Source organism: Heterocephalus glaber, unplaced genomic scaffold, assembly GCF_053883595.1.
Source record: "Heterocephalus glaber isolate CG9 unplaced genomic scaffold, H.glaber_assembly_v1.0 deba00000122, whole genome shotgun sequence".
NCBI lineage: Eukaryota > Metazoa > Chordata > Mammalia > Rodentia > Bathyergidae > Heterocephalus > Heterocephalus glaber.
Window position 1 is genome coordinate 80,132,562 of NW_028258138.1, and position 14,824 is coordinate 80,147,385.

Genomic DNA, 14,824 nt, shown 5'->3' on the forward strand with positions numbered 1-14,824 from the left:
TAATTGATACTGTATTGTGCTTGATCAACCTGTGGTTAAAGTTATGAATCAGGGAAATAAGATGTAAACTAACCAAGAGCTCCACATGTCCTGGGATGACCTATGGCTTATGGTCAAGCACCGGTTTCAAAATTATGAATATTTATCCTTTGAATACTCATAAATTGCATTTAAAACAGAATCATCAAATGTCTCAATCTTCCCAGTGGGAAAGAGGCTTTCATAATAGAATTCTTTTCTTTAAGAATTGTAATCCTTGCAGTTTGGGTGGGCTCCCTCACAGCATAAAGCTGTCCTTGGAGCAGGTGTTCACATTGAGGTTAACAATCCATGACCCAAGAATAGGACCATTTCTGTATCTGGCAAGAAATTGAAGTATCCAACTTCTGGATTCATTTCTAATCCTAAACTTTCATAAAATTAAAGGTATATTAGGGAAAGGAGTGGAAAACAGTAGACCTTCAGACCCTCTCTCTCTGCCCTTGATTTTAACCTTATCAGTAAAATGAGAGTGTTGGTGCAGATGATCGATCTCTAAGGTCCCTTTTAGTTCTAACATATGTTCCTGAATTTTAAAACATCTAGCAGTGTTATCAGTAATGTCCAACATGCATGATGCTTATATTGGAAATTATCCTGTTATGTGACCGACCCAATAGCCTTTGTGGAAACTCAATAGCCTTGCTGGATATTTTAGATATTTTACAGCATGGGCTGAAAAACTTTGTACCAACATTATCTTATTATTGCAAATTCTTTTGCATGCTATTGAAAACAATACCGTGCACCTTGACAGTGAAACCAGGTAACTAAATCTAACCTAACACATTTCCAAAGAGTGATGATCCTGTAAGTTGCAGTGAATGACTTGAAGATCCATTGCTTCACTTTGTGAAAGAATTCAAATTGTATTGAAGTAGCACAGTCTTACGTAAGGCTGAATTCTATCACATTTCTAAATTGGTCCCATTTTCTTTTGCAGGAGCTATTGTGACAATCTTGGTTACCATCCATTAAGTGCTGCTGACTTTGGAAAGATTATGAAAAATGTCTTTCCAAACATGAAGGCACGTCGCTTGGGCACTAGAGGCAAATCTAAATATCCTTTACTGGAATGTTACTACTAATCTCTTCGAGTTCCTACTTATTATAGAACATTTGCTATTGTAGTTCAGCTGGCAACTATATTTGGAAATAAATTTAAATCAACAAATATAAACAGTACTTAGTAGAATAATTGCAAATGTTATTTTCCCAGCCATTACCAAACTGAAAAAGAAACAACAAAGAATAGTTCTTGAGTTTATTTGGTTTTATTTGGTAGACTTTACCTTTCTCTATCACTTTAAAGTGATATCAATAGTCTGATCTACTTTGCTTTAATAAGAATTAGTGAGACATACCATGTATTCAGCAGTTGTAAACTAGTAAAAGTAGAGGATGCTGTTAGCTTCTTCCCTTCCTCTAATTTGGGAATAGGGATCTCCTTGGTTAAAAGATATAATAGTAATAATAACACAATATTCAAAAAATTTCTTGGGGAATTTGTACTGAAATGCCTAGGGTTCACTTTACTCTTCCGGCCAGCAACTTGAAGCCTGAATTAGAATTAAAGCAAAGGCATAGAAAAAAACCTTTCTTGTGATTGACCAGTACTTGGGGACAAACAGAAGTAAGGGAATGAAAATTAAGGATTTATTAAAATTGTCTATACTCTTAAAAGAATATTGTACAATAGAGAGCCTATTAGAACTATGTTCGCTTTCCCTCTGCTTGTCAGATCTTGGGCTTTTTGAAAGCATAAAATCAGCTATGTGAAGGCTACGAGAGGAAGGGGAAGGAGGGGGGCTGCCCTTCTCAGGCATCTCCAGGTGCTTTTTAGCCACTTGCAGAGCCCGTCATTGTTTCCTAAATACAAGTAATGTCTTACTGTGTCTTTGGCATGTTAAAGGCGATAATCCTGTGTGTTCTGAGAAAAAGAGAAACGAAGAGCTTAAAGTCCTTGTGACACTCTTAAGACTTGGTTTTGTCCCAGTGCCCTGGGCTAAAGTTTCCCTTCCCCATGCCAAGTTTCCATCTGGCTGTTCCTTTCCTTCTGACCTGTTTGTTTCTGGTGGCTGGCACAGCATATTAGGAACATTTATTCATAAAATGTATAACAGATGAGAATTATTTCATTTAAGACAGTAATACTTAACATTCTGTAAGTATTATTCCTGTTTCAAAAGAGTGTGCTGAGTTTCTAATACTAAGGTTTTTGTACTGAAGAATTCAGAAAGTAGATGTTATCATGCTAATTTTATTCTCATTTCATATATGGTTACTTTTCAAGTCCTATCTGTGTAAGCAATCCATTAATTTAGAGTGCTTTAGACCTTAACTATTTATTACGTATTGCTACAGTGGACTAAGAAAAAAAGCTTTTGTTCATATGCCAACACTGCCCAACCTTGACTTTCATAAAACTGGAGATGGGGTAAGAATTCTACCATTTCTTTTCAATATATGGAATTGTACCTTTCTTTTTGTTTTTTTGAGGCAGGGTCTCCCTTTGTAGTTCAGGCTATCCCTGAACTCACTGTAGCGCAGGCTGGCCCCAAACTCACAGCGATCCTCCTGCCTCAGCTTCCCGAGTGCTGGGATTACAGGCATGCGCCACCACACCTGGCCGTACCAAAATTAAAATGCATCCTGTAAAATCATTTGGATAAAACCAGGAACCAAGAACTGTGCCTTTTACAAAGTAAACAAGCAAAAAAAATTCTACAGTGGCTTAAAGATGTTCATGTAAGTGAACTGCATCAACATGAAATTTGAGAGAACAGAGACCTAAAGCTACTTATTTATAGATATGTAATTTGTATTAAAATTTTTAATTAGAATTGCATTAACTATATCATTTTTTGGTATTACAGCCATTTTTGACAGTACTTGTTGAAGAACAATGGATGAACAGTAATTGTTCAAGAATAACCGATGGGTTTCCATTTTTCTAGTATCCTCTTTGACCTCTTTTTTCAGAGCAATACAGGTTTTTTGTTTGTTTGTTTGTTTTGGTTTTTTTCTGGTACCAGGGATCGAACTCAGGAGCTTTTGCTTGCAAGGCAGGCGTGGCACCACTGAGCTAAATCCCCGGCTCAGCAATATAGTTTTCATTACAGAGATCTTTCACTTTCTTGGTTAATTCCTAGGTATTTAATACTTTTTAAGCTATGTGGATGGCATTGTTTTCCTGATTTCTTTCTCAGGAATGAGGAGTAAGAATGATCAAGATGCAATGTGTATATGTACCAATCCCCAAGACAAATGTAATTATTATGTATCACAAATATATACTCATAAAAAAAACCTTTGTCCCTCTTTAAAAAATGTTTTTAGAGTTCAAGGATATAGCTCAGTGGCACCATGTCTGCCTTGCAAGTGCAAGGTCCTGAGTTTGATACTCGGTACCCCAAAATATGTTTTTAGAAGAGAAAATGTAGCTATTAATATAGTTTTGTTTTATTGATTTTAGAAAAGCTTTTAGATTTGAAACATGTTTATACCCATAATTAAGGGCATATATCTTGTATGTGCTTGAATTTAGTGTCTCTGAACTTTCTTTTAAAAGTTAACTTTTCCTTTTTCCTTTTTTTAGTTGGAAGGAGTTGAACCTTCTGGGCAGCTTCAAAATATTGATGAGGAAGTTATCTCTTCTGCTTGCCGTCTTGTGTGTGAGTGGGCCCAGAAAGTATTAAGCCAGCCTTTTGACACAGTCTTGGAATTAGCCCGCTTTCTTGTAAAAAGTCACTACATAGGCACCAAGTCAGTGGCAGCTCTAACTGTAATGGCAGCCGCATCAGCAGGTACGAAGTCACCATTAAGCTGAAAGCTCCTTGTTCCTGACTCTGCTCTCTCTTGAGTTGTAGCAAAATAAGAATTTGGCCAGAGAACACCATCTTATATAGTACTTGGGTTTTGTTTTGTTTTTGAGACAGGGTCTTGCTATTCCCTGCAGGCGGGCCTTGAACTCACTGTGTAGCTCAGGCTGGCCTCGAACTTGGAGCGATCCTCCTGCCTCAGCCTCCTGAGTGCTGGCATCACAGGCGTGGGCTGCCATGCCCAGCCTGTAGTACTTGAGTTCATTCTTCCTCCACCTTAAACTAAATTCAGATTGGTTTGTTATCCCAACAGAATAAGAACAACAACCCTTTAATTGTAGCGCTTAGTGCTATATTTTTGTACACTGTTGTGCCAGAATGTAAAACTATTTGGATTCCCCTGCTGATGTTTTATTAATTTTTCCATTGCTATTTTTCAGTTTTAAAAATGTATGTACTATATTTGAGTATATGTACCTAAATTAGCAATTGAAATATTAGAAGTAAAATGAGATTAAATTTTAAAATTACATACTAAATTCCTGTCCTAGAAACTAAGTTTATGAATAAAATGAGCTTTGGACACAGAGACAAGTTATTTGTCTCACAAAAAATAAACTGTGTGAAACATTACTATAAAATACCGTGAAGGATATTTTAAAAACATGTACTCATATGAGAATTTTAATTCAAAGAAGAATTTTGGAACTGACAGTTTCAGGAATTACCAGCACTGTTAGAATAAATATTAGAATAAATGGCTTCCTTCTAAATTAGTAGCTATGTGAAGTTTGAAAGAAAATTTGTTTTATTTCATTCATACCTTATAAACCTAAAGGTTGAATAGATTGCTTTATTACAGAAAATTATTTCTATGAAAAGTATATTAACATGAAACATGTTTTCTAAATGAGTTAAAAGTGAAATTTTTTTAAAAAGTGAAATCTAAATATTTTTAAATCTACAATAGATCTACATCCAGAATTATATCTGTGCAATCCATTTTGTGTAATCTGACCTCTTGTATTGTGGTTGAGGATCAGTTTCAGCAAAATAATCTCTTAAAGAACTAGTACAAATTTTTCTGTGCATGTAAACTGTGTTTGACCTAAATGTGTCAGTTCACTTCTAAGCAAGAGAGGGCTTGGTCAGCCTGAATATAGCTAGGCAGCTCACATATGTTACCTCATTTAATTCCCCCAGCAGTCCTTGGAGGTAGGTGATATTAGTCTATTTTCAGGTCAGGAAACAGGCTTAGGGAGGTTAAGTAATAACTTGTCCATGGGTAGATAAGTAGGGGACCTGGATTTGATTCCTGTCTGTCTCCAAAGCCCAGGTTCATTCAGTTATGTCATACTGTGTTCTTATATCCTGGCAGAATAAGGCTATAAAAAGTGTAGATCCTGCAGCTTATTTTGTTCTCTTTCTCCCTCTCCCTATGATACCAAGAAGGGTACTTCAGCAGATTGAGGATTTAGGAATCATGAGAAAAAGGAATGTATCCACCTCTCTTATTTTCCACATTATTCACAAATCTGACTCAAATATTGAGTGAATAGAATGAATTTTTAAGATGTCAGTGTAAATTTTTTAAACAAAAGTACTGAAAATTATATAAACAGGTGTTTTCCCCTTTTGAAAGTAATTACCAGAACAACTGAATGTTTTACCAATTGTATTATTACTCAAAACATTTTTTAAATCTCTTGAAATTTTGTTCTCAGCCCTTACTACATTTTTAAAAAATAAACTTGGTAGCAAATTAATTTTCATTCTTTGAAGACCAATTTGGTGTTTTTAAATACAGTCTCCATCCATACTGAGAACAGGTTGTGTTACAGATGTCCTTTTTGTAAGTCAGCTGCCTGGAACTCATTGCTGCCAGAAACCCTGGCGGGAGGAATCAGACATCTAAGCTGTGAGCAGGTGGTGAGCAGTTGAGCTGAGGCTCAGAGTAGACAGTGCAGCTGGATGTGATGAGAAACATAGTACTTACTTCAGTAATTTTTAAAAAGACAGCCATGTATCTGTAATCCCAGCACTTGGGCCTGAAGCAGGAGGATTCCTAATTCAGGCTCAGCCTGGGGACATTAGCCACTTAGCAGAGCCCTTGGTTTCAGTCCCCAATAACACACAGTAAAGAAAGAAAGTCAAAGACGATGGATACCGAGCAGTGAGTGTGTGGGAAAGACTTACAGCTTCTTCTTTCCCTTTCCCTGGTCTTCCTTCCCCAGTCTCCACCAAGTTGTTGCTGTTACCTAGAATGATGAGAAGCAGAAATGGGGCTGGGGACAGAAGGCAGGTGTATTTGCAGGGCAGAGTAGTGTTTTCCTCCCCTTCCTCCACAGTTGCTTTTACTAGCCACAGTTCACTTTCTACTGACTGCCATTCCCTAAGTAAGCTTTTTTAAAAAATCAGTTTTATTATGTAATTCTTAAAATTTATGTTACTGGTTTATTATTCCTTTTCTGTTTGTCTGCTATTCTTTTCTTTAAAAATTAACTTAGTGGAAAAAAAATTAACTTAGTGACAATTTGCAGAATATCAATGTTATTCTTACTAGGAAATTCTACTTAATTTCTCCACATCACACCAAAATAATCATATACTACCAATTAAAATAATGTTACCTATTTCTGGTAGGATTGAAAAAATTGTTTTCTCCACACGGATTTTTTCCTAAGATATGAAGTGGTTTCAGCAGATATTGAACACTCCTTCTGCACTGAGTATTAAAATCCTGAAAATGCATGAATTTTATTCTACTTAGAGATGAGGATAGGAAAATTTACTGACATCTGATAAAATGGAACAATGGTATTTTTTCCACACATTTATGACATAGGTACTTTATTATTGATTTAACTGAACCTGAGCTCGACCATATTTTAACATGTCAAAACTGTATTGACAAATGTCTATAATTTGGAAGTCTGATAAGACTTTGTAAAGAAATTGTGAGTTAAAAATTACTGTCTTGGTTGCTTTGTCCAGTAGATGGCTTCATATTCAAAGAAATCAAGTTATGACTGCTTCCTCTAAAGGAGGGGATTTCTATTTTCCCTTCTGTTCACTTTCAGGAATTGCAGGAATTACCCAGCCTTCTGCTTTTATACCTACAGCTGAAAGTAATTCCTTTCAGCCTCAAGTGAAGACTTTGCCATCTCCTATTGATGCTAAACAGCAGTTGCAACGGAAAATCCAAAAAAAGCAGCAGGAACAGAAACTACAATCTCCCTTGCCAGGAGAATCCTCAGCAAAAAAATCAGAAGGCACTGCAGCCAACGGAGTGACGAATCTTCCTAATGGAAACCCCGCGATCCTTTCTCCCCAGCCCATTGGTATCGTCGTGGCAGCTGTCCCTAGTCCCATTCCGGTAATTCTGTTAAATAGTGTTTGGCCTTACTTAATCATTTAAAAGTGGCAGTTGGAAAGAGGCAGGTAGATGTGCAGATACCATCATAAACTGGCTTGGTGACCACAGGTTTCCAAGTCATCTTCCATTCCGAATAGATGTTAGGAAACCTATAAAACAGCCATAGGTGAAGGTATAGATATCCAAGATTTACATGTGCATAAAATATGTTTAAAGGGAGAGCCTTCTGTAAGGATGACTCATTTTCAAAGTTGTTTTATCCCTTGCTGAGCCAAGAAAATATAATGTAGACTTTTTGGTTATGTTCTTAATATTTGGGTGGAAAAAAATTGTAATGTAAAATATACAGATGATACAGTAAGCTTATCTTTTTGCCTTGCTGGATGTAGGAGTAGGATGTTAGGCAAGTCTCTTAGCCATTCTGAGTTTGTTTCCTTATCTACAAATTGAAATTAGTAGTATACTCCTTTCTTGTTCCACACAACTGAGGTTATAGTGGAGGGGCTTTTAAAATGAGAGCACAACCTGCTAAAGTAAGGTGATACTTTATGTGATTATTGATAACATGATTAAAGGGACATTTTATCTTATTTTTCTTGTTCCTATCATTAGCGTTGTTACATTATTAAAACGTAAAATACCTAGTGATCATACTGCTCACTGTAGAGCAGACTAACCTAGGGGGCAACTTTGGCTGGGATTTTATCCACAGTGGTTCAGTAACTCAAGTCCAGAGTACACCCATTTTATAAGACTGACTCCCCTTCAGTGTTATCTTCTTGGCACTGACTTATAGATACCTTCTATCTTCAGATTTTATCTCCTCTTCCTGTAACTTCCTTAAGTCATTATTTCACCAAGTATTCATCACAAGTGTAAAGTTTTTATTCATGTTAACTGAAAAGTATCGTAATGTTCTTAGATATTACTATATTTTTGTAACATTGCATGCTTACATTTCTTACATTTGTGTATTTGATTGCATAGGACCCGGTCTAAAAAAATTCTCTTCTAACATACAGTCTTGTTTCTTTTTAACATTAACATTTAATAAATGTTTTAATACTTACAGGTGTACAGATTAACACGTGTATCCTAGACTTGATGTTTTATTTTCTACCTTTTCACAGGTCCAGCGGACCAGGCAGTTGGTAACTTCACCAAGTCCAGTGAGCTCTTCTGATGGCAAAGTTCTTCCTCTCAACGTGCAGGTGGTCACACAGCACATGCAGTCTGTGAAGCAGGCACCAAAGACACCTCAGAACATCCCAGCCAGCCCTGGTGGGGACCGCTCTGCGCGGCACCGCTACCCTCAGATCTTACCCAAGCCATCCAACACCAGTGCCCTCACCATCCGCTCCCCTACCACTGTCCTCTTCACTAGCAGCCCTATCAAGACTGCCGTGGTACCTGCCTCACACGTGAGCTCTCTAAATGTCGTGAAGATGACAGCCATCTCCCTTACCCCCAGCAACAGCAACACCCCTCTTAAGCACTCTGCCTCAGTCAGCAGCGCTCCCGGGACAGCAGAAGAATCCAGAAGCGTTCCACAGATCAAAAATGGTTCTGTTGTTTCCCTTCAGTCTCCTGGGCCCAAAACCAGTGGCACTGGGGGGACATCTGCTGTAGAAGTTAAAATGGAGCCTGAAACATCATCTGACGAGCATCCTAACCAGTGCCAAGAAAACCCTGACGGAGCTAAAGCTCCTCAAACAACACCTAGTGTCCTTTCGGGGCAGAAAAGTAACACAGATGAAGCAGTACAGAAACCTTCAAATGAAGGTGTCACTGAAGTAAAAGCAACTAAGATCAGTGACCAGAGGACAAAATGTAAAAGTCGCTGTGATGAAGTTCTGCCAGGCACATCAGCAGGCAGTAATCAGAGCACTGTTGTGCCCTCAGTTGATGCTCAGAACTTAACTTTCACCAGCACCAGTTCACCATCTAATGGTGACTCAATAAACAAAGACCCTAAATTATGCACTAGAAGTCCAAGAAAACGACTGTCTTCTACATTACAAGAGTCCCAGGTGCCTCCTGTAAAGAAACCAATTGTGGAACAGCTTTCTGCAGGTATCATAGAAGGTCAGAAACCAGGCAGTGTTAAGAAGGACCAAAAGGTTCCACATTCAGGGAAAACCGAAAGTTCAGCAGCAGGTGCTCAGATTCCTAATAAAGTATCAGTTAATGTCAATTCACACACAGTGGAAAATCAAGCCTTGAATTCTGCTCTTATTACCAGTGATTCAGCTTTGGAAAAGCAAACACCATCATCATCTCCAGATAGAAAAGTAAAACTTGAAGGGAGTGTCTTTCTCATGGAGAATGATTCAAAATCAGAAGTCAGCTTTCATCCAAATGAATGGCAACAAGTCACTAAGGATCCTGAGTTTATATCTACCAGCTGTGAACAACAGCAGGATGTCAGTGTTATGGCAATTCCAGAGCACCCTGATATCAATGATTTAGAGAAGTCTGTTTGGGAATTAGAAGGAATGCCGCAGGACACATACAGCCAACAGCTCCATGGCCCGATACAAGAACCTTCTCTGAATCAAATTCAAGCACAGTCTTCAGATCAGTTACCTCTGCAGCCTGAACTGAAGGAGTTTGAGCCTTTTGTTTCCCAGACAAATGAAAGCTACTTTCCTTTTGATGACGAGCTCACACAAGACAGTATTGTGGAAGAGCTGGTGCTTATGGAACAGCAAATGTCCATGAACAATTCCCATTCGTATGGTAACTGTTTGGGAATGGCTCTTCAGAGTCAGTCGGTGAGTTCAGGAGGTCCAATGTCTTCTCATGCCTCCAGCACCCACTTCTATCATCCAATCCATAGCAATGGCACTCCAGTTCATACACCCACACCTACACCCACTCCTACCCCAACTCCAACTCCAACTCCAACCCCCACATCTGAAATGATTGCTGGTTCTCAGAGTCTGTCACGGGAGAGCCCTTGCTCCAGGCTAGCCCAAACCACACCTGTGGATAGTGCTTTAGGAAGTAGCCGACATACACCCATTGGTACTCCCCATTCAAACTGCAGCAGTAGTGTCCCTCCCAGCCCTGTTGAGTGCAGGAATCCATTTGCATTCACCCCAATAAGCTCCAGTATGGCATACCATGATGCCAGCATTGTCTCAAGCAGTCCTGTGAAACCAATGCAGAGACCCATGGCCACACACCCTGATAAAACCAAGCTTGAATGGATGAATAATGGGTATAGTGGGGTTGGTAGTTCATCGGTTTCTGGCCACGGCATTCTCCCAAGCTACCAGGAACTGGTAGAAGACCGTTTCAGGAAACCTCATGCTTTTGCTGTGCCTGGACAGTCTTATCAGTCTCAACCCAGACATCATGACACTCATTTTGGTCGTTTGACTCCTGTCTCTCCTGTACAGCATCAAGGTGCCACTGTAAATAACACCAACAAACAGGAAGGGTTTGCAGTCCCTGCCCCTCTTGATAATAAAGGAACTATTTCATCTGCCAGCAGCAACTTCAGGTGCCGGAGTGTGAGCCCTGCTGTCCATCGCCAACGTAATCTTAGTGGAAGCACCCTCTATCCAGTGTCTAATATCCCACGATCCAATGTGACCCCCTTTGGAAGTCCAGTAGCCCCAGAAGTCCACGTTTTCACAAATGTTCACCCAGATGCATGTGCCAACATAGCTCAGAGAAGTCAGTCAGTTCCATTGACAGTCATGATGCAAACAGCCTTCCCAAATGCTCTTCAAAAACAAACAAACAATAAAAAAATAACCAATGTTTTGTTGAGTAAACTTGATTCTGACAATGATGATGCAGTGAGAGGTTTGGGAATGAACAACCTGCCCTCCAATTACACGGCCCGGATGAATCTCACACAGATTTTGGAAACTTCCACTGTTTTCCCTAGTGCCAACTCACAGAATATGATTGATTCCAGCACTTCTGTTTATGAATTCCAAACACCATCTTACCTCACCAAAAGTAATAGCACCGATCAGATCAGTTTTTCTCCTGGAGATGATCAAGCACAATCTGAAATTGGAGAGCAACAGTTAGATTTCAGTAACACTGTTAAAGACCTGTTGAGTGGAGACAGCTTGCATACCAGCCAGCAGCTGGTAGGTCAGGTAGCATCTGATCTCACCAATACTGCATCTGATTTCTCTAGTGATATCAGGTTGTCGTCTGACCTCTCAGGCAGTATCAATGATTTGAATACCTTAGACCCAAATCTACTGTTTGATCCAGGGCGTCAGCAGGGACAAGATGATGAAGCTACACTGGAAGAATTAAAGAATGACCCGTTATTTCAACAAATTTGCAGTGAATCCATGAACTCTATGACTTCATCAGGTTTTGAGTGGATAGATAGCAAGGACCATCCTACTGTTGAAATGTTGGGTTAAATAGTGTTTTATAACATGTAGCACACTGTATCTAAAGACATATGTATTGTATTTGTCTTAATGGAAGTGCCTCCCGCAGCAGAAACTTAATATTAATTGTGACATTTTAAAAGCGTTTGCTGCAGAAGTGGTTTCTTCAGTAGGAAATGGTTAGACTTGCCTCGGTTCTTAACAAGTTTCTGGAGACAGCAGGCAGTAGAAAAGTATTAGGTTTAAATTTTAGAATGTTCCCCATTTAATCACATTGCTTGCTAGTAAAGAATCCACTGTCCAGCTTTTGCAAAAGCAGTCTAGATCTTTATTTTGTATAAGTTAATTTCAGTTCTTTATTTGATCTGCACAGAATTTAGAGGAAACCATCAATTTTAGATAGGGGTTATTTTATTGTTGGCATTCTGTTTAGCTATGAAGTCATAGTTAAGGTAAACTGTAGGCAAAAAGGTCTTCCTTGAAATAGGGATAATATTCAGGTTATAAATATTTAGGCTTGAAGCATAGAACTACTGTAGGATGAAAAGTCTCTGTAGGACTTTCTGGGGCTTCAGTACCATTTACCCCCACAATGAAGGGCTTAAATAGGAGACGATAATGGAAAATTAAGTATTAACTTAAGAAAAGTAAAAGCTGCACTAAAATTTTTAAGAGGAAAAACTAGTAGCTGTTTATATTTGTGACTTTGCATTAGCCATTTTAAAACGTTGATAGACATACACATAAAACAACTCCACATATTGTAATTTAATAGAATATATACATTTTAGAAAACTGATGTATTATTTGTTAGTTGAGATGAGCATTAGAAGGAAAAGCATTTTCTTAGTTTTACCACAATGGCTGCAATTTTAAATAGAATTCTGTATAGGATTTATTTTGAAATCTTTTTCACTATGATATACTTTAGTAATAAGTTTTTTGCCTCCTCAATTTGGTGACTGACTCCTTTGCTCCTGAATATTGTTATGCAGTTTGACCATGGGATCTTTATGAAAAACAGGCAGGAAGGAGCTAACATTACAACCTTAGCAGAAAGCATTTCACCACCTAAGGTTGACTGAAGCCACAAATCTTTATAACTCTGTTAAAATAAAGGGGACAATAGTACTTGAAGAAGAGGAACGTTTTATTACATGCTTAATTTATTTATTGTGATTAAAAAATTGCAAAGTACTCAGGATTTGTTTTAAAATGTTTCTCTATGGCTCCCATTTTGTTTTATGAATAATGTTTATGAATTTCATATTGACATATCTACTCACTAGTTGAGAGCTACATTTAAATGAGTTTCAAGATCACTTTCAAAGAGATTTAAAAATTAACATTAAACTTTTAAAGCTAACATTAAACTCTTTGCTGTGCTATCTTAGACCAGCTAAGCTTTACTTTAATTCATAAACCATTCAGAAGACTACTATCAATGAATATTTAACAAATGTGATGAAGGGGTTTAATTTAATAAGGTTTCATTGCTCAATAAATTTGAAAGTTAGGTTATTAACATTTTGATAAATGGTGCTAGGGTCAGCTCAGAGGTTTATATATTAATATGTCCTAGTTTATTGGCATTTGTTTGTTATTTTGATTTAATGATCTGTTAGTGGTTTTTTCCTTGATATTATTTCTTCATTGTACATTGAGACAGCACTACTGCACACCAAAGTATGCAATACCCAAAGGAAAACTGTGTGATTTCTTTTAACAAATGATGGGAGCCTTTCTATATGAGATACTCTGAAAAGATTTTGAGGCCATTCTAATCCCTTGTTTACACTATTAGCTTCCTACTAACATAAAAATAATGGAAATCTTTTTTGATAAAAATATAAAGACTGGAGGATTTTTAACCCCTTGTACAGTATTGCAGCAAACTCTTTAAATTTGGTTGAATTCGTCCAACAAACTTTCTGGGGTTCATAATATTGCACTAAATTTGTTGAACCTGTGGTAGGCACATCTCTTAGGATAAATGCAACCAATACAGTCCACAGATTAAACTTTTTAAATGTGTTTCATTATGAAAAGACAAAATGTCATCAAAGTGACAGATACAATTGTCTTATGTAGCAATGTGCATTGATCTCAATGAGATATTTCTATTTCTTATTCTCTTACATGAGAATATTACAGCAGGAAGAATTTAGTTTGCTTCACCATGTTAATACATGATCACAAATGTGCATGAGTGTTACTGACTTATCTTGTACAGTACTAGGTATTCCTGTAACCACTTTTTTTTTCTTGGCTGTATTGAAACTGGTTGTGTTAACCAGACAAGCATAGTTATTCACAAGTTATTTACTTTTTTATGTTTACTAATTCTGCTTAGTTGTTGTCGAGTATGTTCTTTTCTCAGATTATTTTCATTGTTCCGATGTTAAAACATTTTGCATACTGTTTATCATGATGACTTCATGAAGAAAATAATTTTGCATATAATTGCAATAAGCACTGACTTTTGAACTGAAAAGAAGGAAAATGTTTTTTGTGCAGTGCATCTGAGGTTCAAATAATAGTCTTGTTCTGCAGTGTGCTTTACTACACCATAAATGACAAAAACAAGCCCTGTTTCATGTTTTCATTTAGTGCAAAAAGTCAGATTTCCCCAGTGTTTTGTTGTCTGTTGTACCTGCTGAAACTACAGTAGTTGAATATTGCAGTAGCATTTCAGTTCTCTTTTTTATTAAAAGTGCTCAAAATTGTTTTTTAAATGTTTTCAAAAACAATTAAAAACATTTTATATTAAACTGGCTGGATTTTAAGATGATTTATGGATTGTATTTTATATAGGCAATGTACCATTTTATAAATAGACCCAATGCCATACCTCCTTTGATCTTATGAAATTTAGAGTAGTAAAAATGAACATGAAGGCAGAACAGTGCTGCTAATCTTCTTTGCTATTAATCTAGAACACATCTCATTTCATGTATTGGAGCTTTCCTGTTCACTTACAATATATTACCATTAGTGCATAGCAGAGAGCTTTATGTTGTGCCCCCAAAAAAGATAAAAGAAAAGTCATCTTTTGCATAGTATTTGCTTTAAAAGAGCCAGGGAGTATCTAGTTAGATGTATATCTGCAGCATTGAATAGAAAAATAATAAGAAATTTAAAAGTCCACCTCCATGAACCAGAAATATAAAATGAAAAGTATACTGAACTTGTAAGCCAGAAGCTGGGGAATTTGTTGC

The 14,824-nt window shown here is 37.4% G+C and overlaps 1 protein-coding gene across 1 annotated transcript in view; it reads left to right on the plus strand.

Annotated features, from left to right (window-relative positions):
- Rfx7 (regulatory factor X7) overlaps positions 1-14,377 on the plus strand; it is an 84,698-nt gene extending 70,321 nt beyond the window's left edge. The window contains exons 5-9 of the mRNA XM_004835343.3: positions 983-1,099; positions 2,392-2,476; positions 3,638-3,845; positions 6,941-7,236; positions 8,367-14,377. Of these exons, the coding sequence (XP_004835400.2) occupies positions 983-1,099; positions 2,392-2,476; positions 3,638-3,845; positions 6,941-7,236; positions 8,367-11,636 (3,976 nt within the window). The 3' untranslated portion in view covers positions 11,637-14,377. The remainder of the gene's footprint in view (positions 1-982; positions 1,100-2,391; positions 2,477-3,637; positions 3,846-6,940; positions 7,237-8,366) is intronic.
- Positions 14,378-14,824: the final 447 nt, after the last annotated feature.